Source organism: Equus przewalskii, chromosome 31 (genome assembly GCF_037783145.1).
Source record: "Equus przewalskii isolate Varuska chromosome 31, EquPr2, whole genome shotgun sequence".
NCBI lineage: Eukaryota > Metazoa > Chordata > Mammalia > Perissodactyla > Equidae > Equus > Equus przewalskii.
In genome coordinates, this window is record NC_091861.1 from 6875900 (window position 1) to 6902821 (window position 26922).

General features: G+C 56.8%; 1 protein-coding gene across 18 annotated transcripts; it reads right to left on the minus strand.

Moving 5' to 3' along the window:
- Positions 1-26349, minus strand: PSEN2 (presenilin 2). Of its 18 annotated transcripts, none has more exons than XR_011535410.1 (14): positions 26258-26337; positions 25581-25722; positions 20847-20953; positions 20279-20314; positions 16053-16213; positions 13827-14041; positions 12505-12646; positions 10596-10663; positions 9722-9942; positions 8941-9039; positions 6310-6393; positions 5826-5929; positions 2007-2125; positions 1-704 (listed from the first exon to the last, which is right to left on the minus strand). XR_011535410.1 is itself a non-coding variant. In XM_070602660.1 (14 exons), the coding sequence occupies exons 6-14, from the start codon at positions 13913-13915 to the stop codon at positions 549-551; spliced, it is 1080 nt and encodes a 359-aa protein (XP_070458761.1). In that variant the 5' UTR covers positions 13916-14041; positions 15523-15795; positions 16053-16213; positions 20279-20314; positions 25581-25722; positions 26258-26337; the 3' UTR covers positions 1-548. The 18 variants fall into 18 exon arrangements, 12 of the variants coding, with proteins under 12 accessions (XP_070458761.1, XP_070458758.1, XP_070458749.1 ...); XR_011535408.1 differs by having other exon boundaries at positions 5826-5932; XM_070602660.1 differs by lacking the exon at positions 20847-20953 and adding an exon at positions 15523-15795 and having other exon boundaries at positions 5831-5932.
- Between the last annotated feature and the right edge of the window lie 573 nt (positions 26350-26922).

Consider the following 26922-nt stretch of genomic DNA (forward strand, 5'->3'; position numbering starts at 1 on the left):
TCCAAGACGACAACGGGGTTCATCCATTTATTGATATTAATATTAAGCCACTTCTCAGCAGTAAATGCTGTAACAAGACTTGGTTTCTAAAGGTGATAAAACAACAACACTGTGGACAAAGCACTGGGAACACTCCTCGAGGAGAAAACTGGCTTTCTTCTCCGGCCAGCGTGACCAGGTGCCAAGTGTCGTCCTGAGCAGGAACTCCTGGTCCCGAACATACGCACACCGTCCTTCGTCTGGGCCCTTGGAACATTCCAGGCCACCGGCGTGAAGAGGCGGCCTCCTCCATCTGCCTCAGTCCATCTGGACCCACTTCCTGCATCTCCCGTTGGTGAGGCGAGTGCTCACGAGGGGGTGAGCCACGGTCAGGTGACAAACAACTAGCACCAAAAAGCCGGATCTTCCTCTTCACGAAGTCAACACAGTATTTTTCCTCGTCTTTTAAGGAAAGAAAAGTCTTAAAAATATATGGCACTAGAGTGTAAAACTAGACAACGGTATCCGTCACAATCGCCTCAGCCTCCGGCCCGCAGGCCCCACACCCTTCAGATGTAGAGCTGATGGAAGGCCAAGGTGTCCATGAAGGGGCGCACCAGATTGTCCGTGGAGAAGTAGAAGACGAGCCCGAACGTGATGGAGATGGGCAGGGCGGGCAGCGCCTTCTTGAACACAGCGAGCAGCAGGAGGGTCAGGCACAGGCCCTGCGGGAAGGAAGGCGAGGGGAGCCGTTAGCGATGGTTTAGGCCCCGGGCGCAGAAGCTCGTCGAGGACTTGTCGGACAACAGCCCTGGACACCCCATGAGCTTCCCAGGTCCTCGCGACAGCTCTGCGAGGAGCCGGCGGGCAGGAGTCTCACCCCATAGAAGTGTCCCGCACATTAACGGGAGAACCAGAAAGCAGGGCTCCTGATCCAGCACGGTGCCACCTCCACCAGAATACCTCCCCCTGTCCGGCTACAGCAGTGCCCTGTGTGACCTGATGGCAGGATGCCTCCCTTTGGGGACATATATTTATACAAGAATGGCATGGGGTCGACCCAAATGCCAGCAAGGTTGTCAGCAGCTGACACCAAGGGACCCAAAGATGCTGTGTGACCCGCCCCCTTGGAGGCAGGCACAGCAGCTGCCCAACCAGTCCGAGCGCCAGCCGATGATGCAAGAAATGGTCCAGGGCAGGGACGGGAACCAGAGCGCCCGCCCTATCATTGGGGAGAGCAGGGCTTCAGGGCAGGCGTTTGAGGAGGAGCGTGGGGTCCACCACCCCATCGCCGACACACATTGCAGGCAGATAAAAAATCTCCAAAACACTGGCGCCTCGGCCTCAATGTGCCACGTGTGGCCCGGAGTTCCCTGGAGATGAGACTGAGCATGCGCCACTCAGAGCCTCCATCCCTCCGAGATGGGATCATCCGAGGACCATTACCCCACTGTGTGCATCTGGCCACGTTAAGTGACTATAGGAGCCCCCAAATTTCACTGCTGGGGTTCAAAATGATGGGCCCCTCCTCCCGGGCCCCAGGAGACCCCTGGGATTCAGAACCCCATGGTGTCTGGGTGGCATGGAGGGAAAACATGCAGCCCGGGAGTCAGGGACCTGAGTTCAGATCACAGCTGGTCCCTCCCCAGATTTGTGCCCTTGGGCAAGGCCCTCAACCTATTTCCTCGTCCCTAAATCTCAGGTAGCCATTCCTGCCTCACAGGTGTCATGAGACAACGCACAAAGCTAGCCAAGCCCTTGACACCCTGGTATGCATGCTCAGGAACGTCAGAGCCCCTCAGCCAGCCTTCCCCTGCACTGTCCCTGCATCTTGTCAATGACCAGGGCCTCCTGTGAACCTCAGTCTCATCTTGAGAATCTGCCTGGCGGCCCAGCCCAGCCATCACTTCTGCCCCTCCGAGGGACGACAGCATCTGAAAATTCCCCTGGGATCCTGGGCCCCCATGAAGACCCCCAGGGGCTCCACCACTCGGGGACAGGCAGGGAGCATTGCCCGGCCCACTCACGATGAGGATGGCCACGAAGCAGGCCAGCGTGGTGTTCCAGTCCCCGCTGCCCGTGGCTGCCGCCTTGCCCACCAGCACGCTGTAGAAGATGAAGTCCCCGAGGCCGAGCTTCACGCCCCCTGTGTGGGGAGGAGAAAGTGAGCCCGTGCGTCTCAGAAGCCCCACGAGGGAGCGGCAGAGAAGGCTGACACCCGCCAAACAGCCCAATGGCTCGGCCCAGCCCAAGGCACCCAAGGGGCCCAGGAGCCACAGTCCTCAGGCTCTGGGGGACCAGACGGGGTAGGCACCAGCCACTCACCTGGACTCTGGGACAAGGACTGGCTGCCTTGGAAAAACAGCAGCCAGTGGGAAAAGGGGGGAACCCGTGGACTGGGTGACTTGCAATCTGGGCTGTAACACCTGGGATTTCTGGTGACGCAGGTAAAACCGGTGCTCGGCACTTAGTTGAGTCAAGAAAAGAGCAAGTAGAATGTACTGTCTGGGGTTGGTGGGAGGCTGCACAACTCGGGGCTAAGTATGAATTATAAATATTTTTTAGGAACCTTAATTTCACTACTTTCAAGAACGTGCACAACACCTGGACGTCCTCTAGAGACCCGTTCCCCTTAAAATAGGTAAAGAGAATTTGTAATCAGCTTCTCCATTACCGACAAGTAAATGAGAGCTTCTAGAATGTTTTCAAGTTTGTTTCCTTTAGTATAATCTCCCCTGGATGCTTGTTTATAGGATAATTTTGTTCACCGCAGACAATAAAAATGTTTACATGATAAACTGGAACTGAGTGGACCCTCCCGGAGGAAAGGCTGCTGGTCCACCCACTGCCTGCTCCCTTCCGGGCTCCAAACAAAGGCGCCCCTCCTCCTGGTCCGGCAGCGTGCTCCGGCTCGGCCCCAGCGGTCCCTCCGTCCACCAGACCCCTTCTCTGATTTCAGCGCCCCCTGGCTGGCTCCTCCCGTGGCAAACGACAAACACCTTTCAGCTCCTCGTCTCTTCTCTCACTTCCATCCCCACTCCTGTTCTCTCCCCTCACTTCTCTCTCTCCTCTTTCAATCAGTTCTTTCTCAAAAGAACTCTGTGCTCCCTTCCCAGTCACTTTAGAGACCTAGAGTCACCAGGCCCCACATCCCCCAACCAGTGAGCTCTGGTAAGGCCACCACATGGCCCCCAGATGACACCTGTGGCCATCCTGCTACTCGCCGTGTCGGCACCCTGTCCTCCTCTCGCTGCTCCCCAGCGTCCTCCCCACAGGCACCCTCCCCTCCATCCTGTAAACATTGCCACCTCGGGTTCTGTCCCTCTTGCCCTTGCTTCTGACCCTGCACCCTCCCTAGGTACCCTTTCTGGTGCCCATGGTTTTGACAACTATACACTGATGCCTCCAACACCAGCCTCAAACCAATGCCACTCCCCTTCGTGTGTCCATGGCATGTCCATCCAGATGTCCTGCAGACCCTCCCACCTGCCTGCCCACGCTCCCCCGGGTCACCGGCCACACCTCCCAGCCTGTGCAGCAGCTCCATCTCCTCTCAGTCTGCTCCTGAGCTTGGCCCTCCATGTGTCTTCTCCGCCTGGACCACGGCCAGGCGCCCTCCTAGTCTCCCAACAGAGTGTGTCCCTCACCACTGCCAGGGGTCTGTGCGGAACGCGGCTCTGCTCATTTTATTTCCCTGCTGACACCACGCACGCTTCTCCACCGCCCCCAGGACAAAATCTGAGCTCCCCTAGGAGGGCAGCAAACCCTTCAAGTTCAAGCAAACCCGGCCCTCCCACCGCTCCCAGCCACACCCCAACCCTCTGCCCGGCCACCCAACAGCCCCAGAGCTCCCTGCGGGCTTCCTTCTCTCTCACCTGAGCCTCTGCCAATGCTGTCGTATTATAAAGAATCTGACTGGCCTTTGTCCCTGGCTCCTGGGAGGGAGACTGCATCCTCAGAATCTCCCAGCTAAGAGGAGTGTCTTTGTGATTTGGGAGCCCCTCAGATCACACTGGAGTTTATGCAAATGAGAAGCTCAGGATACAGCTGGCCGCCAGAAAGACCATCCCTGTGATGAGGGGCTGGGACTCAGGGCTCTCACGACCTCTGGGGAGGGGAGGGCACCTGGAGGTGAGGCTCAGTCCTGTGAGCAGTGATTCAATCAATCGCGCCGATGCAATGAGACCCCAGCAAGAACTCTAGACACTGACGCCTGATGAAGGCATCCATGTGCGAGGCCGGGGGTGACGCCAATTCCACTGGGAGAGGCCACGGAGGCTCTGTGCCCGGGACCCTCCCAGACGTCGCCCTGTGTGTCTCTTCACTTGGCTGCTTCTGATTCGTATCCTTCACAATCAAACTGTAGTTGTAAGCCCGGCACTTTCCTGAATTTCTGTGAACTGTCAAACCTGAGGGGGTTGTGGGAACCCCCAGATTTGTAGCCAGTCGGTCAGAAGGGTGGGTGGCCTGGAGACCCCCAGAACTTGCGGCTGGTGTGTGAAGGGAGGGTGGTCTTGTGGACTATGCCCCGTAGCCTGTGGGATCGTGGGATCTGTGCGGACGCCGGGTGGTCAGGGCCAGGACTAAACTGCAGCCTATCAGCCTGTGTGCTGGGCGACCAGACTCACCCTTCAAGGCCCACCTCACGTCCATCTTGTCCCCATCTGCCCTGAGTACTCTGTACCTACCTAACCGCTCCCTGCCTGGGCCGCTCGCGTGGGGAACTTATCAAGGACACAGGCTGTTTTAAGGCTGCAGCACCTCCCTGCCCCCACGTGCCAGCAGCACACAGCAGGTGGTCCACAACTCTACTGACAGAATGACTACCTTAGTCCCCTCAGGAACACAGCCATACCTCAGAACGTCTCTGGGCGTGTCTTCAAGACCATCTTCCATGTAGGCTCTTCCTGTCTCCCCAGCCACACGGTCTCTGCCTGGGGAAGCCACCACCCCAACTCTGCCCCTGCCCCCTGCTCCAGAGCCCACTGTCAGGCCCAACGTGGAGCAGGGCCGTTAGCAGCTGACCCGCACAGCCCAGCCTGTCCTGAGCCCAGAGCCCATGCCCGCTGCATTCCCCACAGCCACACTGGGACATCCTACAGGCCACTCAAGCACACACAGCATGGAATCCTCCTCCTCCCGATCACGTCCCTCCCCCCACCAACTCAAAACCCACCATGGCTCCCACTGCTCCTGGGACAAACTGGAATCGCCATTTTGACCTAAAGGCCCTTCCAGCCCCTGCCGGCCTCCCAGCCCATCTCTGCACTTTCGGTCTCAGCATCCTGCCTTCACTTTGTCTAGCTCACTGGGCGCCGTCTGCCTCAGGGTCTCTGCTCCTCTGTCCTCCTGGCCAGAAATACCCCCACCATGTGTCCCCCTCTCCTGGTTACCCCTGTGCTCGACCTCCAGAGCTCAGCACCCAAGTTACTTCCTCAGGTAATTCTCTCTGACCCCTAAGACAGGCTGAGCACCTCCATCAGTGCTCTCCAGCACCCCATGTTTTTCCAGTCCCCCCCCAGTGCACAGAGTGTGGGCCGCCCTTAGATGGTGAGTCCCACCAGAGCCGGGCCTGTACTGCCTGTACCCACCCGCCCCTAGCACAACGCAGCCACACAGCTGGTACTCAATCCACGTGTGTTATATACACGGGGAGCCTGAATGCACAAGTGCCCGTGGCCTGCCGTCAAGGTTCCACCCTGGCGGGTTTCTCCCTGACTTCTGCAGAGCCGTCTCTGATGTAAAGAGGGGCTTCTCCCCTCATATCCTCACCTGACTTGAGGGGGCCCCACCTCTGCCCTCCGCCCCCACCCCCGGGCCCACGCAGACCATCTGGACACGGGCACCTTACTTTCCTCCTCTTCCTCCAGCTCCTCCCCTGGGTAGCCAGGCAGGGGGGGCTCACAGACTTCTGGGTACGAGGGCTCCCCAAAACTGTCATAGGAGTCTTCTTCTGGGTGTCCAGGAAGAGAAGATGACCGTCATCGCCATGAGGAGGGGGCATGGAAGAGAGACAAAAGCCCCGTGAGAGGGTGCTTGGATCTCGGGGAGCAAAGCCAGTGCTGAGGGCAGCCCTGCTCTCACCCACCAGCCAGCCCAGCCCCAACACAGAGAAAGAGTAACAGGGCAAGGGAAGGAAGGGGAACGGGGCTGAGGCAGGAGATGAGAGCCCCTTCACTCCATCCCCACGATGTGCGTGTCCAGGAGGGTCAGTCTCCGCTTCTGCCCCTCCTGACCTCGTGCCTTCTGGAGAGGCCAGGCCAGGCTGAGAGGGGTGCAGGTGAGGGGGCTGCCCCAGCGACCACAGGCTGTCAGCCCCCCAGTACTTACCCATCTCGGGGTCGTAGGGGAGCTGAAGGGCTCCCTGGGAGGAGGGATCCAGCTTGGCCATGCCCACGGTCCACACCATGGCGGCTGGGGAAAGAGGAGAGGAGCATGCCTCAGGCGGCGCTGTGGCTGCCCCGGGCCTGGGAGGCAGGTGGGCCAGTGTGCGCCCCAGAGAGCCTGCACAGGACCCTCCGTTCCCAGGGGACTTGCTTATATCCCACTGTCAGGGGGCCACCGGGGAGGGCCCCAGACTCACTGACCAGGTGTGGGCAGACAGTGCTTCTTCCTGTCTTTTTTACCTGCTCAGAAAAACACTGATAATAATAATACTATCAGTGAACAGGGTTGATGAACTAATTGCGTTTTTGTCTTACTGTGGTAAGAGAGACGTAACAGAAAGTGAATCAACCGTTTTTAAGTGTACAGAGTAACGGTGTTAAGAATATTCACGTTGTCATGAAACATCTCCAGAACTTTTTCATCTTTCCCAACTGACACTCTGTACCCACAACACTCCCCATTTTCCTCCCCCACCGCCATTCTACATTCTGTCTCTATTAATTTCACTACTCCAGGTACCTTGTATTAAATGGAATCAGACAGCACTTATCTTTATGTGATTGGCTTAATGCACTTAGCATAATGTCCTCAAGGTTCATCCGTGTGGTAGCATGTATCCTAACTTCCTTCCTTTTTTAAGGCCGAATAGTATTCCACTGTATGCATATATCACATTTTGTTTACCATCCATCCGTCCATAGATATCTGGGTTGCTTGCATCTCTTGGCTATTGTGAATAAGGCTGCTATGAACATGGGTGTACACAAATCTGTTCAAGACCCTGCTTTCAGTTCTCTTGGGTATATGTCCAGAAGCGGGATTGTGGATCACGTGGTACTAATTTTCTTCCCTCTCTCTGGCCCAGAAACTCTCCTGAACTTGCATCTCGTCTCTCCAACTCTCCAGCCGAATGTCCAGTGAGCATCTCAGACTCAACATGCCCCAAATGCTCTCAACAACCACGCTCCGGCCTGCCCCACAGTCTTCTCCCTCTCAGGAAACTCCATCCTTTCCGTTGCTCAGGCCCAAAGCACTGACTCCATCCTCGACTCTTTTTCTCACAATCCGTGTCCCAACCACCAGCAAATCTTGCCAGTTCTGCCTCCAAAACATCTCCAGAACCTAAGCACGTCTCAGCACCTCGACTGCTGCCCAGGGCCAAACCCCATCCCTGCTCTCCTGACTGAGTCAGCCTCCAAACCCGGCCCCTGCTTCCACTCTTGTCCCTGTACACTTTGTTCTTCACTCAACAACCTCAGTGATCCTGTTAAAGTGTAAAGAATGGAAAGTCAGGCCGGTCCCAAATCTTCCAGAGGCGCCACATCTCACTCAGGAGTAAGAGCTGAAGTCCTCATCACGGCCCCAGGTGATCTGGACCTGCCCCATCACCTCCCTTTGCTCCCTCTGCTCGGGGCCTTTGCACTCGCTGCTGTTCCTTCTGCCTGGAATTCCATTCCCAAATTTTCCTAAGGCAGGTCTCTGTCAAATGTCACCTTAAGACAGAGAGCTTCCTTGACCACTTTATGCAAAACAGCATCCTTGCTCCCCTGGAGTCCTCAGCTCCCCAGCCCTGCTTCATCCTTCTCAGGGCACTCGCCTCCTGACCTGCATGCTCGGCTGTTTCGTCACTGTCTGTCTCCCCTCCTAGGACGAAAGCTCCATCAGAGCAGAGGCGGGGAACACAAGCCCAGGCGCCGTGTCAGTCTCTCCACACAAGGTCTCTGCTCCTCCTCAGAACGTGCCGGAATGTGCCCTCCCCCACAGGGCCAGGCTGCCAACGACTCTCCTCTACGAGCTCGACTCTCCGAGGACAGAGCTCACACAGCGCTCTGGAGCCGCTGCATGAACTCTTCCCAGGGCAGCTGCAGACGCTCAGCCCCAGAATCCAGGCTCTACTTAAAAAGGCCCCCGCCCACAGATGCAAGGCATCAAAACCACAGGGCTGTGGGCTCCATGAGGCCCGGACAACGGGTGTCCTGTGTCCCGCTGCACCCCCAATGCCCAGCTCAGCACCGCCACAGAGCGGGGATCTACGCAGGTTTGCTGAAGGCACACACAGACCCAAATCCGTACACGGGCCGTGAGGCCAGCGCCATCCCCGAGCCGTCCCTCAGACACCCACCCTCACCCAGCTGTGCGGCTGTCCAGGAGCCCAGTGAGAGGCAGGCCCCTTGCGCTCCCCACACCCCCGCCCTGGGGAGGCCCTCTCCGAAGTCCCTTCTCAGGAGCCCCGAGGGCTGACGGGGTGGCCCTGGGCTCACGGAATGCACCTGTGCCCACCACACATCACTGGAGGCTGGATGGGATGAAGGTGTGGGGTGGGACCACGGCCCCGAAGCCCCTTTCCTGACCTAACTCTCCAAGCTCCTTCCTTGTAACAGGAAGATACAGCCCACCTTTGTCTCCAGAAGTGGAGCCAGCCCTGGGGTCACCGTGGCCGCCTCCTCCCCTTCGGTCAGGGGGAGAGTAACTTTATCTCATCGTCAACCCTGCAGGCTGTGGTGGGAAGCAGCCCTGGTCCCACCTCAGCCACCTTCCGAGCCCAGGCTCGGGCAGAGGCACGCGGTCACTCACATGAGTATATCAGGGCAGGAAATATGGGCTCGTTTCTCTCCTGGGCAGTCTCCACCAGCATTCTCAGTGGCCCTTTGGGGCACAGCACAGCCACGAGATCTGGGAAAACAAAGACGTCCTTGGCAAGTTAAAAAAGACATTTATTCCCAAGCAGCCCCCAGAGAGAGGAGCTAGCCCTCTGGCACCGGAGCGTAGGGTCTGTGTCCTGGACCACGCCCTGCCATTCGTTCTAGCATCCCAAGCCACCAATTTGCAGCCACAATCTTGAGTCTGCGCTGGCTGGAGCCCAGAGCGGGGTCTAAGTGGCTAACTGCAAACAAGGAATCGTGTGGGCTCAGAGACCCAGAGGACAGGCTCACGGCCCCATTTCTCCGAGCCTCGAATTCTTTGTCCTTAGAATGGAAAGAGCAGCACTGGGGATGGTCATCATGCCAACACCAGTTAAAGGGCCGCTAACATTCTGGATGCTTGTTCTTTATAGGTCCTGTGCCTGATCCCACAGTTGTCCTGAGAAGCGAACAATGTACAATGTGTCAAGTGCTTAACAGCACAAATATTCAATAAACACCAACTCTTATCAGTAACCACGGCACGGCCATGAGTCTATGGGACCCCGTGAGTCTGAAGGTGGTGAACCTTGCAGAAGGGAGACCATCCCGGCTCCTCGGGGAAGGAGGGGACGTTCAGCATCCGCCACCCTCATGCAGCAGTGAGAAGGACTTAGCCCCAGATGCCCCCCGCTGCCCACCGCCAGGCTCATGGCCTGCCAGCGCCCACCTACCGTACACAGAGATGGCGCCCAGGATGACCCAGGCGGACCACTCCGGCAGGTACTTGATGAACACCAGGGCCATGAGCGCACTGATCATGATGAGGTAGGCCTGCTGCAGCACGAGGGGGCCCTTCCAGTGGATGCACACCATGCCCACCGCGCCGAAGTTCCAGACGGTCAGGAACAGCGTGGGGTAGTCCATGGCCACGTTGTAGGTCTTGAGCACTTCCCTGCAGATCCGAAGTCGAGCCCTCAGGGCGGGACACTCAGGGGAGGTGTCGCACCCAGTTAGACGCAGCTCAACATCCCCCGCTCCTCAACCATTCGGTCCCAACCCGGGTTCTTCCAACCTCTGGCCTTGTCTACTAATACCCCCTCCCCCATTTCCATGAGCCCTACAACTAACCACTGGAAATCTTTCGTGGAACGAGGTGGGAGTACACGGATGTCTCATCCTTGGGTCAGTTCACATACACGTGCACTGGCCCAACCTGGAAGGCCCTTTGCCCGTGGGCAAGGTCAACATCCCCAGGCTAATATCCCAAATCCAGGGCAACAGAGCAGATCACTTCTCCACAAACGAGGAAGTACCCAGGCCCGGCCCAAAGATTAGAATGTAAATTCTGAGAGGTTTCTAACCCCCTTGGGTTCACGAAGGGCCTCCTCCGTGATGGCTCTGCTTATTTGTTTTAAATCAGGAAGCAGAACGAGACGGGTGGCCCACCATGCAGCTTCACTCCTGCGGCAAGAAGGCCTGGGCTCCTGGGGCAGTGACACCGGGGGGGAGTCTGGAGCCCAGTGGGAGCCCCTCCTCGCACAGGTCCTTCGCATCCACGGAGGGAGCGGTCCCCAAGGACACTGCTGCTCTCCAGGTGCCACTTACCCGAGGTAGATATAGCTGAAGAGGAACAGCAACATCAGAGAGGACATGATGAGCCAGCCGTGGATGAACTAGACAACAGAGACAGGGGTGACCACAGGCCCAGATCACAAGGCCCTGGGCTCCGAGACGGACACCCAAGCCTGAGAAGGCTTTCTTCCCCAGGCTCCTTCGTGACCATGCTGGAATGGCCGCTCTACAGATAAGGAGGGCAAAGAAATCCAAGGAGGCCTCTCAAGGCCGCCCGGCAAGTGCGTGAAGGAGGAGACGAAACTCCCTCGGGTCTAAACCCTAGAGCTCCACGCGTTCACGTGGAAAGGGGACGCCGCCGCCGTGCCAGGTGCCAGGTGCCCGTCTAGGCTCTGGAGAGACAGCGCTATGCCTCTGCCCGCGTGTGTCGCATCCCAGTGTGAGGGCAGTTAGACAGTAAACACAAACACAGACTGACAGGAGTGATAAGGGCTCTGGAGGAAACACCTGGCAGGATAACATGACAGGAGACTCAGTGGGGTCGACTCTGATGGAGTGGTCAGGCAGGCTCTTGAGGGAGCCTGTTTTGACAGGGGCGACCCAGGGAGTCCCCCCAACCTGAGGGTCTATAACAGAGGTCCTCGGAAAGACGTGTTCTTCCTCTCCTCCCAAGGACGAGGGCGGGCTGATCCTAAACCAGGTCCTCAGCCAGCCATGAGTGGCACAGTGGTATCACTACGACCAGCCTCCCCCCCAGGACAGACCCATCGGTCACCAGAGTGGGCTAATGGGGACCTCAGCAGGAACCTGGTCTACCTGGAATGAAAGCTGCGCCCAAGGCCGTGCTGTGCATGCAGCCGCCTCTGGAATGTGCTGACCCTCCGCATCCCAGCCACCCCTGCCCGCCAGGGGCTCCCACCATCTCCCACCTGAGTGTCATGGGACCTGCAAGGAAACCTCCTGAATGGATGGGTGAGCCACCTCTTAACAGTCCCTGTGACTGGTCACCTGATGCCTGTTGCCCATGCCAGGCCAGCCTTCCACACACTCCAGGGTCTCTCTAGCTTGTTTTCAGCACGCTGTATCCTCTGCTCCCAACAGGCAGCCCTCTACCCTCCTCTCACCATCCACCGCCCTCTCCACCCCGATTAAAAACGCTGCCTCATTTGCACAGGTGATGACTTACTGATAAGCTTCAACTCCTGGACACTTCTGACAGCCCTCCCATGGCTCACCCCCAGCTGGGATGGGGCTCATCTCTCGAGGCCAACCCTCCTCATCTCTCTACCTGCCCCACAGAGGCTGGCAGGCTGAACACAAAGTGCTGTGCACGCCCGCATGTGAACAGTTCCAAGTCAGGCGATGCCCAGTTTAACTTCCTTTCAGTGTTGGGGCTGCACAGCCCTCCTTGGGATAAAAGCCCGACACCCGTGTCTAAAAGCTTACGGCAGCCTGGGAACAGACAATGCCCGTGACGTGGGCCAGGTGGGACTCATCTCCTCTACTATTTCCTGGGCTGCCCCACAAGCACAGGGGTCCACCCAAAACCCAGACGTCTCCCACGGCTGGAAGACCTCAGCACGGCGTCTGTACATCCCCAGCTGAAAGGGAAATGGGAAAATAAAAATAAACCTGGATGGGAACTATGGGGCGAAGGGACCCTAAAATAGAACATCTCACTTCTTCGGAAGGAGAAGCAAAATAAAATTAACCTCCAAATATGAGAAGTGACACTGTGACCACTGCAACGAGGAACTCAATTAAGTGGCATTATGTATAAATTTAAAAGATTACACTATTGGGTAATCCTAGCGGGCGGTAGGAGTAGGGTAGGAAAGAGTACCAGAACTCAGTCTGTTTTTCAGAAAAAAGAACTCTGACAGCAAGAATGGCTGCTGCCTAAGAGGCAGGGGGTCTGGCGGGCAGACAGGTGGGCGCGTACCTTGTAGCAGCGGTACTTGTAGAGCAGGACCAGGAAGATGGTCATGACCACAATGACGCTGATCATGATGAGGGTGTTCAGCACTGAGTTGAGGAGGCGCTGGCCCACCGAGGGTGTGTCCTCCGTGAACGGCGTGTAGATGCTGACAGAGAAGGCAGAGCTGGGTCTCTGCTCCCTGCCTGTTCCAGACGACCCCCACCCTGCGGGGGTCTCAGACCCGCCCAAGGAGGCGTCCTGGGAACCTCCCACCACTGCCCACCATCCCCACAAGCTGCCTTGCCTTCCGACCCGTCTCCTGCCCCCCGACCCCAGCCTGATGACTAAGCCCGATGCAGTGGCACGGAAGGACCTGGAAGGCCCACCAAGGCCTCCCTACCCCCTCACTTCTCAGCTCTGGTCAAGGGAGACCCAGCAGGTCCCATATCCACTTCTCCACCAGCCCCATGCCGCCTAGAACGTGCCCCGCTGCCTCCCCTCTGCACACCCAAGGTAGCCCAGGGGCTGCACGTGCAGTTAACAGACTCAGGAAGCAGCTCAGTGATCCCTCGTCCAGCCTGGCCGGTGGGAGCAAACTGCCTGCAAAGCACTCAGGCTCCCTCAGTGCTTTTCCCCTGTGCTGCTTGGAGCCCCACGGACTCTAAGCCTCCCAAGGGTGGGGCGTCTCTCTCAGCTCCTCTCTTTACAGGAACCAATGCAAAACTGAACAAAACTCCCCAACTAAAAAGGAAAGGTGCTCAGAGCAGCCACTCAGCAGTGACTCCCACGGACAGCAGGGCGAGGGGGCAGAGCGAAGCTTCTCACTGCTCTGTGTGCCGCTGCTGTCTGCGTCCTTTTTACCAAAATAAAGACAATCCCCCACGAGGCTGGGAGCGAGCTAAGAAATCACCCTGCACAGCCAGTATGGTTTACGTTCATGGGAGCAGAAGCCCAGAGAGGAACCGACCCGACTGTGGTCACACAGGGACTCGGCGCCCGGAACACTGAGCCTGGGCGGCATGGCAAGAGCTGCCTTCTACGCTAACACCTGGCGTGCACTGCGGCAGGCCCCGGGCTAAGCCCTTTACGTGGATTAACTCACTTGATTCTCCTGGTAACCTCGTCATCAAACCCATTGTACAGAGGAGGAAACTGAGGCAGAGAGGTCAGGAACATGCCCAACAGGTCACAGAGCCAGGAGGCAGTGGATGGACCAGGTGTGGACTTGGGCAGCTCCTCATCCCCAATTTTTCCCACTGTGGCATGGTGCTGCAGGGGGAACCCAAGAGGCTGCAAGCCCCCTACCCCAGCCTGGTGCCACCCCACCCCCCCGGCCCCCGACTCACAGCTGTCCGTTCTTCTCCGTGTAGAAACGCACGGACTTGATGGTGGCCACCACCACGATCATGCACAGCGTGACGGGCACAAACAGCATGATCACGTGCTTTGCCCCGTACTTGAGGGTCAGCTCCTCCTCCAGGCCCGGCGGCCGCCCAGGGACCCCGCTGCAGACGTAGCGGTCAGGGTCCTCCTCGTGGTCCTCCTCGCCGTCCTGGCCTCTCTGTGGAGAACCACAGCGTGAGGGCCACAGGCCGCCCCCCCCCGCCCCGCCCAGGTGGCCTACTGATGTGATGCATGGGTGCCTTGTACGGGGAAACAAGAAGTCTGAATGTCACTTTCCTGATGTAAGAACCAGCCTAGGGGCTGTAGTTCGGCTGTCAGGGTGCTGGGATCCAGGACACTGGAAAATTCCTCATGGGGACAAGCAGAGAAGACTCAGAGTTGGTACCAACCACTAGAGATGCAAGAAGGGAGGCTGCGGCGGCCCCCGAGGAGGGCAGCGGGCAGGCCCACGACTCATGGCTAGTGGATTTGGAGCACGTCTACGGATCTTTGCCCTCCCTCAGGATGCCACTCGGTTCTGTTCGCATGGCCACACTAATTCGAGAGGAGACAGGCCAGGTGACGGAAAACAGAGACTAAACATTTTTGGTTGACAAATCACAAACCAGAATAGTTGGCATACAGGAGGACTCTCTGATTATGACGGTGACACTGGGAATTTGCAGACGAAGAAGCTACTTTTAGCTTTTTGCCCACCCCCCCCCCCCCCCCCGCAATGAAGCATGCCAAATTTGCAGCTGTGAACCAGAGCGGCTGATGGGAGTCAAGCCCCGGGGAGGACACGGGCTAAACGACAGGGCAGGACGCCTGCCTGATGCTGGCACAGACTCATCCGCAAGAATCTCTGTTTTTTGGAATTGTGGCAATTCAGGCAATTCACTGGCTGCCTTGTTCATTTGATTAACAGCTAAAACAAAAGCCAAATGAAACAGAAATCAAAAATGACCATCGCTTCAGTGTCAGTTCCCTGCACAGAGAATTCCAATCTAGATATTCAGCCAAGAACGAAAGGAAACTATTAATGGACAGGAACTGAAAACTAACACGCACAAAAACTCCAGGAGATGAAAAACAAACAGATGAGCAAGAAAAGGCTAAGGAGCGGCCTTTTGGTGGCCTGGAGCTGCTGAGCTCCTGCTCGGGCACAGAGCGGGCAGAAGAAGAGAGCTCAGAGGTCAGCAAGGGGGCTAAGGCTGGCAGGAAGAAGTCCACACGGAAAGGTTTTTAAACACAGTAAGCGGGCAAAACGGACAACAGGATCCAGGCAAAAGCAGACGCTGTTCTGCCCTGATGGGGAGGGAGGTGGCGGGGCTGGGTGACTCTCCCAAGCATGCCCCCCACTCCATAAAGTTATAATCTTCTGCCTTGTGGGCTGCAGAGATAAGATCCCACTGAGTGGACCCCTCCTGCTATGGGCTGAATGTCTGTGTCCCCCTAAAACTCATATATTGGAACCTAAGCCCCAAGGGGATGGTTTTAGGAGGTGGGGCCTTAGGAAGGTGATTAGGTCATGAGGGTGGAGCCCTCATGAGTGGGATTAGTGTCCCTATAAAAGGGACCCCAGAGAGCTCCCTCCCTTCTTCCACTGGGAGGACACAGGGAGAAGACAGTTGCCTATGAACCAGGAAGGGGCCTCACCAGACACGGGATGTGCCAGTGCCTTGATCTTGGACTTCCAGCCTCCAGAAGAGTAAGAAATAAATTCCCGTTGTTCTAAGCTCCCAGTCTGTGGTCTTTTTGTTACAGCAGCCTGAATGGACCACGACACATCCCCAGCTCAAGAGTCAAACATGAACTGGGCATGCTCCTCACGTCTGGCCATCTCCCTCAAAGGTCCCCTCCAGCAGTTGTCTTCCTGCCACCTTCTAGCCCGTGCTACCCGTCCAGGCATGCGAACTCACTCTCACGGCCCTGCGGGAACAGTGACCCACACCAGGAAGGTGAATCTAAGGCCCGGGGCTGCATGGAGAGACTCACTCGGGCCACTGCAGTCGACCTTTCACAGGCTGCAAATGCGCCGAGTCCACTATAAAGCCCCGCGGCCGTCAGCTCCACGACGGTGGACGGCCCACCCGCTGGGTCCATTCTCACCCGCCCTCCCACATCCGGGAACGTCTGGGTTCCACCCATTAGGAACAGGAGTCCTCAGAGCACAGGCAGGAACCTACCCACGGGGCAGCACTCTCTCCGTCCTCCGGGCCCGGCCTGCCTTCCTGGCAGGAGCGCGGCGTGGGGCTCTCGGCTGACATCAGGGACGTCCGCTCGTCGCACACTTCTTCCTCACTGTCAGAGGCCATGAACGTAAGCATAGCCCCACCGTGGGAAGCACCTGGAAAAAGGAGGACACGGACCTCGTTCCACTTTGCCGTGCAAAGACAGCAGAGGACTGAGAGGGCAGGCTGGAAGCTGCTTAAAGCCTGGACACAGGTCCTGCCCTGCAATGACCCCCCAGGGCACGCGTGTCAAACAACCGCTCTAACACAACAGGCCCCAAGAGCCACCACTGAGGCTGCAGTGGCCTCAGGAGGGAAGAGCCCTGAGATCCAGGCCACAGGGGTGAGAGGGGGACAAAACACCCAGCTAGAAAAGTCAGGGCCGCTCCAAACTGTAGCATACTCATTCATTCAATCAACAAACATCTATTAAGCAGCTACAGTGTGCCAACAACAGTGCTGGGCTCTGGGGATATAAAGGTGAGTTTAAAAAAAACACTTTTGTCCTTAAAAAAAAACCCAACCATCCAACGGGACAAATGATATAATCCACATGTTCAGCAAGAGGTGCAGAAGCACAAAGAAGGAACTAAATCTCAGAGATGGAGAACGTTTTCTAGAGAGAGACTTTCCAGGTAGGAGGGAAGGGCAGAGGGCACGAAGAATGTTCCAGTCAGGGCCTGGCGCTGCGGGGCAGAAGGTATGAAGGGTCTCCTGTGCCGTGTCAAGGGGGTGCACGTCATCCCGAGGTCAGAGGTGATGGGCAGATCAGATCGGCGTTTAGAAACGTCAGTCTAGCCACTAACCGAGAAAAGAGCACAAAGAAGGGGAGGTGACCCCCTGAAGACAACTGGGGGCAGCGAAGAGGGCCCAAGCTGGCAGCAGGACGGATGCAAGTGAGGGGACAGACCCCAGCAAGGGCGAGGAGGAAAACAGGCAGGACCGGATGCAGGGGATCAGACAAAGGACGGAGTCCAGGACGACAGCCAAGCCTGGAGGGAGACAGGAGAGGAGAGGAGAGCTTGTGGATTGGATCCAGGAACCTGCTGGGTATGAAGGGCTTGAAAGAGGGCCGCCTTGAAGTGGAGGAGCAGAAGATGAGAGTCGTGAGTCTAGAAGTGGCAGCCGAAGCCACGGGACAGCGAGACCACATGGGGAGCATGTGTGTGTGTGCGGTGTGGGAAAGTGCAGCCCAGGGCAGGACCCGTGGACCACACAGGAGGGAGCCTGTCACCACTCCCGCAGTGCTGTCCCGAGGGTGTGTGCAGGCAGCAGCACCACGCCGAGCCTGGAAGAGCCCGAAGGGGCAGGGAGAGTTTCCGATAACCCCGGTGGATCTGACGGTCCCCACCAACCTCCCGAGAGGGCCAGCTGAGCTACCAGCAGAGCCGGCTCTCCCCACCACTGCCTCCCGGAGACCCTCAGGGCTGAGCTGCATGTCACGAGGGACAGCCAGCAAGGTCGGCCCTCTGCCGAAAGTCTGGTCTGTCTCCACGTCAGTCACCCCCAGAAGTGATGCGATTTTCAGACAAAGCTGCAGGATCCTTCCAAAGGGTCAGTCAGTTCTGTTCGTGCCTGCAGGTCTGTGGCTGCAACTCTTTCTGAAGACGGCGACCTGGGCTGCGGCCTGGATTACTCCCGCGTGGATTTCAACTCCATTCCCCGAGTACGGGCCCCACAGAGCCTGTCTATGTTCCCCTCACTACCAGTCTCCCCGTCATCTTGCAGGGCTTTCACAGTGAAGCCGCTCCCCACGGTGCAGGGTAGGGAAGACTGGAACGGAGGAGCAGCACAAGGAAGCAAAGGAAGAAGATGCCAGGAGGGGCGACAAGGACATTGTGCTACGGGAGTCAGGATTAAGAGAAGGGACAGTCTATCAGCTGTCAGCTTAGATGTCTCAGGTCTCAAGGACTCGCAGGTTAGGAACAGCTTGCCAGAGAGTGAAGGAGGTGGGGCATCCTGGAAAGAAGTGACCTCGTAAGTAAATGGGTGGCATGGGGGAACCTAATGGGCCCATTCCAACAATCCCAGGCACTCTGATGCGGCTGAAGCGTGGGGACCTGGGAGGCGGTGGTGGGAGAGGAGGCTGGAGAGGTGGGGTGGACCATCCCAGGGAGGGCGTGGGCACCCGACTGAGGATGGAGAGCTGAATCCAGTAGATGGGAGCCAGGGAAGGTTTCTGAACAGACTGAGTTTTAGGAAAGCAGGGCCAGCTGAGCAGCACTGCCCAGGGGGGAGGGGGCCTCCTCCCCACAGCCAGGCTCAGCCCAGGGCCACAGGAGGGTGGATCTGCCCTTGGTGGCCACACTTTGGAACCAGCAGAGTCTAACCAACAGAGCCCAATTTGAGGGAACGCGCTTTGAAGCCCCCGCAGGCCGTGAGACCTCGGGAAGTTCTCAGCTTTAGGTCCTTCCTCTATGGAAGAAACTATCTAACGGAGACCCGCAAGCAGAAACTTCAGAGTCGTTCTCTGCGAGGCTCGGCCTTGCCAATAGATAAATCCTGGACAAACCCGCTGCGCACCCAGCGGTTCCCCTCATGACCCACTCTGGCAAAGGTGGGTCCATCCTTCCTCACAAAGGGGCCCCGGCACAAAGGGCTGGCTGTGCTTTCTCACAGTGAATTGCCATGTCCACCTGGAGCAGCGCTGAGATGGGGGAAGAGCCACGGGCAGCCCCCTCAACACTTTCTTTTCTAGCACGTCGGTTTTGTTTGGGATGTGAATTAATGAGTGAGTTAGGATCTCCCTCCTCTGTGCCTCCCAGCCTCCGGGATGCCTGTGATTTACCTTCCCAGTGACTGGAGGAGCACAGGAGGAGTCCTTGCCCCGAGGAGGTCCAGGGCTGTGTCCCTAGGGCAGAAGGTAAGCTCGCCCTTTGGAACCATGACAGCTGCAGCTCCGGGGACTCCCAAACAGCACAGCACGAGGGAAACGGACAGACAGGGAGCAAAGAGGCTTCTTGAAAGGAGAAAGAGCTGCGGGGAGGCTGGGGCAGAAGTGGGGGACCCAGGTTCAAGAGGAGTTAAGTCCTTCCAATTTCCACGGCTTCAGCTAGTCACTAACAAGACGGCTCCTGGAAAGCACTGTGTCTCCGAAAGTGTCCCGCCATGTGAGAAGGACCGCCCGGGGAGGGAGAGCTTAAAAAAGGACGGCACCCCTTCCGGGTGGAACTGGACTGAAAAGATGGAGAAACACCAGAAAACCAGAAATCAGGCTTTTCACGCCGCCAAACTAACTCCTATATGGCCTCCTGGCCAGAAAATGGACACTCTCTGGGCAGATTCCTTCACCATCCCACTTCTCAAAATTCCTCCCAAACCCTCCCTGAAGCTGTGCCCAAGGCTCCCAGAAAAGTGGGAGAATCAGGAAGAGCTGGTCTTGGCTGTCAAAACGAGGATACAGCCCCCGGGGCCCAGTGGGGTGGAGGTGCCTCTCTGAGCTCCTAGCACCTGGGGGCACGACTTGGGACCAGGAAAGGCTGGACCCCTTAGGATGGCATTTCCCAAAGTGGTGCAGGCCGCCCGACAGGTGGTGGCAGAAGACCACCCCTGAGCCCTCACTCCGCACTGAGCACAATAACCTGGGGGGCTGGCTACTGCCATTCTTCCCCACTTCAAAGATGAGGAAACGAGTTTAAAACGCGTTAGGTTCAAAGTTACCCTCGGACCCAGGTCGTCAGGTGCTGCGCTTTTCAACACTTTGGTAAGCTGCTTATTTAAAATGCAGATCCCCGCCTCCATCCTGACCAAAGGCCCAGGGATCTGCACCTTGCGATGGCCCCTGGGGGATTCCCCAGCTGGTGGAGACCCTCCCTGGGGCTGCCCCAGCCTGGGCCCCCAGCTCAGCGCCGCACACGTCCGGTGACGTCCACCTCCCTGTCGAGGAGGCAGGGCAGCCCCGCTGCTCCACGGCTCACGCTCCAAATGGGGGATGAGAGAAGGTACAGTCCCTCCTCCTGAACACGCTGTGTCTGGTCAGAGAGCGACCGCAGGCAGAGGAGAAGAAGCTCGTCTGGCGAGGAGAGGGCAGGGGCAGGCGAGAGGGCTCAGGCTGAGAATGTCCCCAAGCAATGGCCCCTCGGAGGACGGCGTGGAAAATGGCTTTCCAAGGCTGCTGTGGGGACAAACTGGGCGGGCCTTTCTGAAGGCAGGAAAAATAAAGCTTTCAAAAAGATTCATACCTTTTGATCCTGAAACGCTACTTCTCGGAATCTGTCCTAAGAAAATAATAAAAGATTACATAAAAACATGTTTGCTACAGTTATTTTATAAGTGTAAAAAAGGTAAAAATGACTGAAATGCCTGACTCTGTCCTATGATTAACCCATCGGATGGGAGTTTCTAACATGACCACTAAAAAATCTTATTTCAAAGAATATTCAATAACATGAAAAAACACAACAGGATGTCAAATTTAATAGATATAAAACTTCACGTACATAATCATCTGAATTTTCTTAGAAAACGTATGTATACAAAGGACTGGCAAGAAATATTACAAAAGACTACAGACTCATCTTTGGATGGTGAGATGGTGGGTGATTTTTACTTTATATTTTTCTGCATTTCTCAAGCTTCTATAACAAACACACATTGCATCTGTAGGGGTTTTTAAGCAGTAAATATTTTAAAGGGAAATGAGTATGAACATTTAGGCATTTTCCTCGACTCCTGCCTCCTCCCGCACCTCCTCCCACTGGACTGAGGGGAGCAGATGGACTCCTGACATCTCCTAGCCCCTCTGGTTACCTGGCTCCTGAAGGAGAAAAGAGCAGCCGGGATGTACTCTTTTTTGCTTCTAAGTTGCAACTGAAGCCTGGTGCTATTCTGAAATCCTTGGAGGGAAAAATCACCACCTGAATGTGTACAGATAAACAACCTTCCTGCTAGACGTTTGTCCACAGCGGAGCGCCGGTGACGCCAAGAACCCCCGCCGGAGGCTGACTCACGGGCAGGTGGGGGTGGGGCTGGGTGACTGATGTCAAATCCCAACCACACAGCAACCAGCTCTCGTTCTCTTGAGGGAGCAGCAGGAAAACAGAGGCACTCATGGGAGGAGGGGGCGTCCAGAGTACGAGACTGTTCTAGAAACCCTTCCCGGAAGAAAGCACCGTGACGGAAAGCTGCCTTGGATTAGGATGCAAAATCAAAGACCCAGAGAAGCCATTGCTCGCTCCCATTAATCAGCTGAATGGGATCGAAATGCTGAATTAGCCGAACCAGGGGAGTCTGACTCAGAATTTCCCCTCCGCCCTGTGTCAGCAGTTCCTGCAATTATTATGGAAACCTGGTGACCCAATTTCCTCGACCTTCTTTTCATTTCGGAGAAACATAGATGGTTTAGACCTTAAAATTTAAGGCCAGTGGATCTAAATAGGAAATAGATTTTAAAATGCCACAGTAGACACTAAGAGCCTGATGGAAAGAGATGGAAACCGCTGCTCCAAAAGCAAACTGGGAGTCCCTGCATTTACCACCTACACCTGGGGCTGCAGAGAAAGGTCTGGATCCCGGGCACTGCATTTCTTTTTCACAGCAGGCCTAACGGAACAATGCTCCTTCGCTTTCAAAGAGGATGGTGTTGGCTTTAAACAGGCCACTTTCCAGGATCACACAGTTACCTCACAGTGCTCCCATGACTCCTGGGGAGTCCCCACAGCCTTCTCTCATACGAGGGTAGGGTTTGCTAAGATGAGGAAATTCCCACAGCCTCCCTGCCGGCCCGTCTCCGGAGTCCTGGGCACCTGACCATGTAGTTGGCCCCGGCTGACCCTCATCCATCTGTCCATCCACCTCAGCCCATACTGGGACGCACGTCACTTGCCAGATGGTTCTCCCCAACACAGGGAGGCGGCCTCGGCCAGTGCTGGGGCCTGAGTCCCACAGGGAGGCCCTGAAGGACTGCTCCATCCTCCAGATCAGAGGCCCCAGGGGACCCTCATAGGACCCCATGAACCTTGACCCATGCTCTCAATTCACTGCCGTCTGCGCTCCCCTACTCAGAAGGGCCCAGGACCCAGGCAGCTTTCTCTCTATTTCCTGAAGTAGCCTGGAAGGGGTGCAGAAGAGAAGCTGTGCAGGTGGCCACACGGGCCATGCCTCTAACATGCCATCTTCAAGTAGGGCCCAGAAAAAAAAATTTTTTTTTAATAAGCAGCAGCAAGCCAGTGGTCAAAAGCAGGGGCTGTGGAGACTGACCGGGTTCCAACCACCCAGCTGTGTGACTTGAACCACATACTCCCTGGCTCCAAGGCCTCGGACAATTTATTTAACTTGACATGGCCCATTTCCTCTTCTGGAAAAAGCAGAATCGGCAAACCTTGCAAGAGGACTGTAAAAACCAGAGACGACGTATAAAGTGTCTGGCACACAGCGGGTGTTCAATCAACGGCAGTTATGGTGAAGATGAGATCGAGGCAAGGACACAGGGAGAGTGGATAACGGAAGCCTGCTGATGCTCTTCCCAGAAAGTTCCAGATCTGCTAAACCACCAGACCCACGAGTTGAGCTACGGAGGTCATCAAACCTCATCTGGGCCCTGGGGAGATGGCCCGTTTCCGCCCAGCCCCGGCCCAGGGCACTCTGGCAATGGGAACATTTTGTCGCAAGAGAGGGCATGTCCATAGGACCGATGTCAGAGCTGGCAAGGACCTTAATGGCCATCTAGTCAGCGCCCCTTTTTTTTTTTTTTTTTTTTAAAGATTTTGTTTTTCCTTTTTTCTCCCCAAAGCCCCCTGGTACATAGTTGCATATCTTTAGTTGTGGGTCCTTCTAGTTGCGGCATGTGGGATGCCACCTCAGCATGGCCTGATGAGCAGTGCCACGTCTGCGCCCAGGATCCGAACAGCACCCTCTTTTATAGTTAAGGAAACTGGAGCCCAGAGCGACAGGGGGAAGCCGTTCAAGTCCCATGACCAAAAGCCACAGTTACAGCCCAGGTCTCCAGATGGCCAACTGGGGAGCTCCTCCCTGCCCCCTCCACGGACAAGTGAGGGCCACGTGCTCAGGGGCCCAGGGCCATGGGCCCGCAGGTGCCCACAGAGCCATCCCGCAGGCTCTCCAGGGACATACCCACTTATAAGGCAGTGCCTTTGCCCCAGGCAGGGAAGTGTGTGTCTTTTCTCACACCCAGCTTCTCCAGGACACAGCCGACAGAGCAGTCAGTGAATTACAAACGTCTCCTGACCCCTCCCCCACCAGATCACCTGCCGCTGGAAAAACTCAATAAAATCTCTCTCCTGTCCCCACCCCAGCACCCCAGTCTGGACGCCCGCTCTGCTCCCCCTCTATGATCCACATGAGGGCGAGGGGTACCTCCAACCTGGGCGTGGCACGGGGACGGGAGTCAGGGCACAGCCTCTCTGGGTCCGTTCAAAAGGGAAGGTGTCCCGCGGTGGCACTGGTGAGATAAACATGGCACGTTCAAACGCCCCACACACCCATCAAATCCAGTTTTCCAAGAACACTCAATGAAGGGCAAATTCTGAAGGACACACTTCATCTCCAGTCTCCTACTCTCATATTTTAACAGACAAATGTATGTATGTGCATGGAGGGCTGTAACGAAACGCATGTCAACAGTGCTCATCTCTGGGCTGAGGATTAATGGCTGACTTTTAAAAAAGTACTTTCTCAATTTTCTAGAATGAACGTGTATTACTTTTATTTTCAAAAAGTCAGGCAGTTTCTGGTTAAGGTACAGCAGAAAGGGGAGCACCCTTTCCATCTCTCTTCCCAGGCCCCAGAAGCCTGTGCTCTGGCAAAGATGAATGAGCAACCTATTCTCCCAAGCAATGAAGAGGTGGACAAAAATGATGTCCCTCCCCAACACATGGTCTTTCCTGAGGGCTGATCCGAAATTACTCTTTCCCCAGACTTTAACACGGCAGCCTCGCCAGCTCCAGGCCTAGGGGCCAACAGTGATTCTCCAAGGCTTGGTGCCCACGTCAGGTCTGGCCAGCTCAAGGTGAGGAGAACAGCCCAAGCCCTGACCAGTGGCAGCCTGGAGGGCGTGCCAGCCTAGGAGCCCCACCGCTCCTCCCCCAGCCCCACCCCCAGCTGCTGGAATCAGGCAACAGGTGGAAATACTTGCAGAAACATTTGCTGTCTTGCCAGTGCCCAATAAACAGTGTCCAAAAATCAAAGCAACAGCTGAAAAGCAGCCAAAGATGTCTTCAGTGGAAACACGCATGGCACCTACACACACTGCTCTAATTTGTTTAAAAAAAAAATTTTTTTTTTTCCTTTTTGCTTTGTCAGGTAGACCTAACTAATGGAGACCACACAGAAATTTCCTGGGCAGTAGAGCAGAGACATGGGTCGGGGGTAAACCTGGGAAGCATCCTGTGCAAAAACTCCAAAGATGAAGACGACGCAGCCAGCTGGGTTCAAATCCCGGGGCTCACAGTCACTGAAGCCACCTAATGGGACAAGCTGCTTAACCCCCTGAACCTCAGTTTCCCCTTCTGTAGAAGGCTAACTTTTGCATAACAATAGCTACTTTTGTGTGACTGAAGCTCTTAAGGTAACTGTGGTATCTACAGTGCAAACAGCTTTTCACTGCAGATGACAAACTCACAGGGGAAGCTATGATGTCAGAGGCCAAGGTAGGCGGAGGTCCCTCCTTTGGCAAACCCGGTGCGTGCAGAGGGACTGCCAGCAGCCACAGAGGAGCTGAGGGGCGGGGCGGCAGGCTGACAACCTGCACGAGTCTCCAGGCACATCTGAGCGGCAGCCTGTGGCCAGGCTCTTCCTCGTCCTCCTCTTTCTCAAACAGGCAGCAACAGAGCATCCACCTCCCATACACACACCAAGTAAGACACTGGGCTTGCTGCACAGGCACCTTGACACCAAGGACAGAGAGTTTTCCCTGAAAACCTGACAACATCCGCCCCACTCTGCCCCACTCTGCAGGAACCTGGACAGCCTGCCCGGGTGGCTGAGGCCACAGCCCTGAGCTGGAGTCGAGACCCCGGGGGCCTTCACCAGCTGGGCCCAGAAAACACCGCTGCCACAGTTGCCCCACTCCCACACAGCACGGCCACACAGAGCGGAGCCCGAGGCTCACACACCTGAGGCAACTGATCCAGAGCCTTTAGTTACCGCCAAAGGCCTTGGCCAAGGCATTGGAGGCTCAGGTGTCTACAGAACGGACTATGCACACACCCGGGGCATCCACACCGGAAGCCAGGTCCGTGCTGCTCAAGTTACTCAGGACAGGCTCGGTAGCCCAGGCTGTGCATTTCGAGTTAAGCCAGCTCTGCCATTGTTCTGGATGGGGTGCCTCTCAGGTTCTCCATCTGTCAATGGGGCTCAGTTAGTCCACCAACCAACAGCTCACACCTTAAAAAGGGAATATTCACTAAGTCAACAGACAGGAGCACTTCCCCCAACTGCCAAAGGGCTGAGGTCTGGTCCCAGCTCTGGACAGCAGAACTGGAGGCCAGGACAACGGGTTCTAGGCCTGGCTCCGCTGTATCCTACCTGGGCGACTTGGACAAAGGCACTTCAGCTCTGTGGGCTGAGTTTCCTCATGGATAAAATTTGGGGTGGAAACTAGCTTCTGTTTCAGGTTCTTTCAGCTTCAAAAGCTTGACACTGGGAGTCTCCCCACAGCCGTCAATGCCTGGAAAAAACAGCCCGACACCGCTAATAACGAAATCGCCAGCTCCAGACCCCAACCTGGTTCTTCACAAGACCCCCGCCTCCCCTGCAATCCCCGCAAAGCAGCGCCCTGGGGCGAGTGCCAAGGAGGTCCCAGCCAGCAAGGAAGACCACACGCCCCTGAGAGCACGTGCACTGCTGCTTTAAATGCCCGGCCCCGGCCGTGAGCAGCTCGCACCGCGCCCACCGCGGCGGGGAGGACCACGGCACCCAGCTGCGGGCCCGAGGCTCGGGCCCCCCCCCCACCCCGCGCGCCTTCCACCCCCAGTTCCGGGCCAGCCCCCCCGCCGCTTTCCTGGCGCCCGCCCCCTCCGCCCCCGCGCCGGCCGCAGAGGCCAGGGCCGCGGCGCGAGGGGACCGCAGCCCCCGGGCCGGCGAAGTGGCCGCGGCGAGGGGCGCGCGGAGGGCAGGCCCGTCCCGCGGGGCGCCGCCCCACCCCGGGCCCTCCGTGCGCGGCCGCTCGGCCCGGCCCGCGCGCCCCCAGCGCGCCCGCTCACCTGCTCCGCCGCGGCCGTGTTTACGCGGCTGGCCGAGCGCCCGGCCGACCCGGCGCCGGCGCAGACCCCGCCCCAGGCCCGCCCCCGGCCCCGCCCCGTGGGTGACGCCGCATTTCCCGGTCCTGGTCTGGCCCCGTCTGCTTCCCGGGTGCGCGCGTGAGGGTGCGCGGCGCGCGGAGGGGCCAGGCCTGCCGCCCATCGCGCGCGTGATCCCTGATCAACCTGACGCTGGGCTGGGCGCTGATCTTAGGAGCAGCGTTTTCCGGCTCTCTTCTCGATCTCCAGAGCCACCGGGAGCTCAGATGAAATGGAACAGGCATGAAATTGCTACCGATGACCTGAGAACTGGCCAGACGGAGCAGTTGTGATTCCAGGATTTGGGGTCCATGGAATGAGTAGAGATTGCCAACAACTTGACATTTCTGAGTAGTTTCACTTTTTTAAAAATTAAAGTGAAATTCACATAACAAAATTAACCATTTAAAGTGTACAATTCAAGGGCATTTAGTATATTCACAGCATTGTGCAATCCCTGTCACTTCTATCTAGTTCCAAAACGCTTCCATCACTCCAAAATAAAACCTCTTACCCGTTAAACAGCTTCTTCTCTTCCCCTTGCTCCCCCAGCCCCTGGCAATCACCAATCTACTTTTGTCTCTATGGAT

Bases quoted from the DNA above. Each gene is read 5' to 3' on its own strand.
- PSEN2 (XM_070602652.1), bottom strand. From the start codon at position 16,193: ATGCTTACGTTCATGGCCTCTGACAGTGAGGAAGAAGTGTGCGACGAG. The intron at 10,664-12,504 runs GTACGCGCCCAC...TCTGTTGTCTAG, and splicing joins ACAAGTACCGCTGCTACAAG to TTCATCCACGGCTGGCTCAT. The intron at 2,126-5,830 runs GTAAGGTGCCCG...CTCCCCACACAG, and splicing joins GCTGGAGGAAGAGGAGGAAA to GGGGCGTGAAGCTCGGCCTC.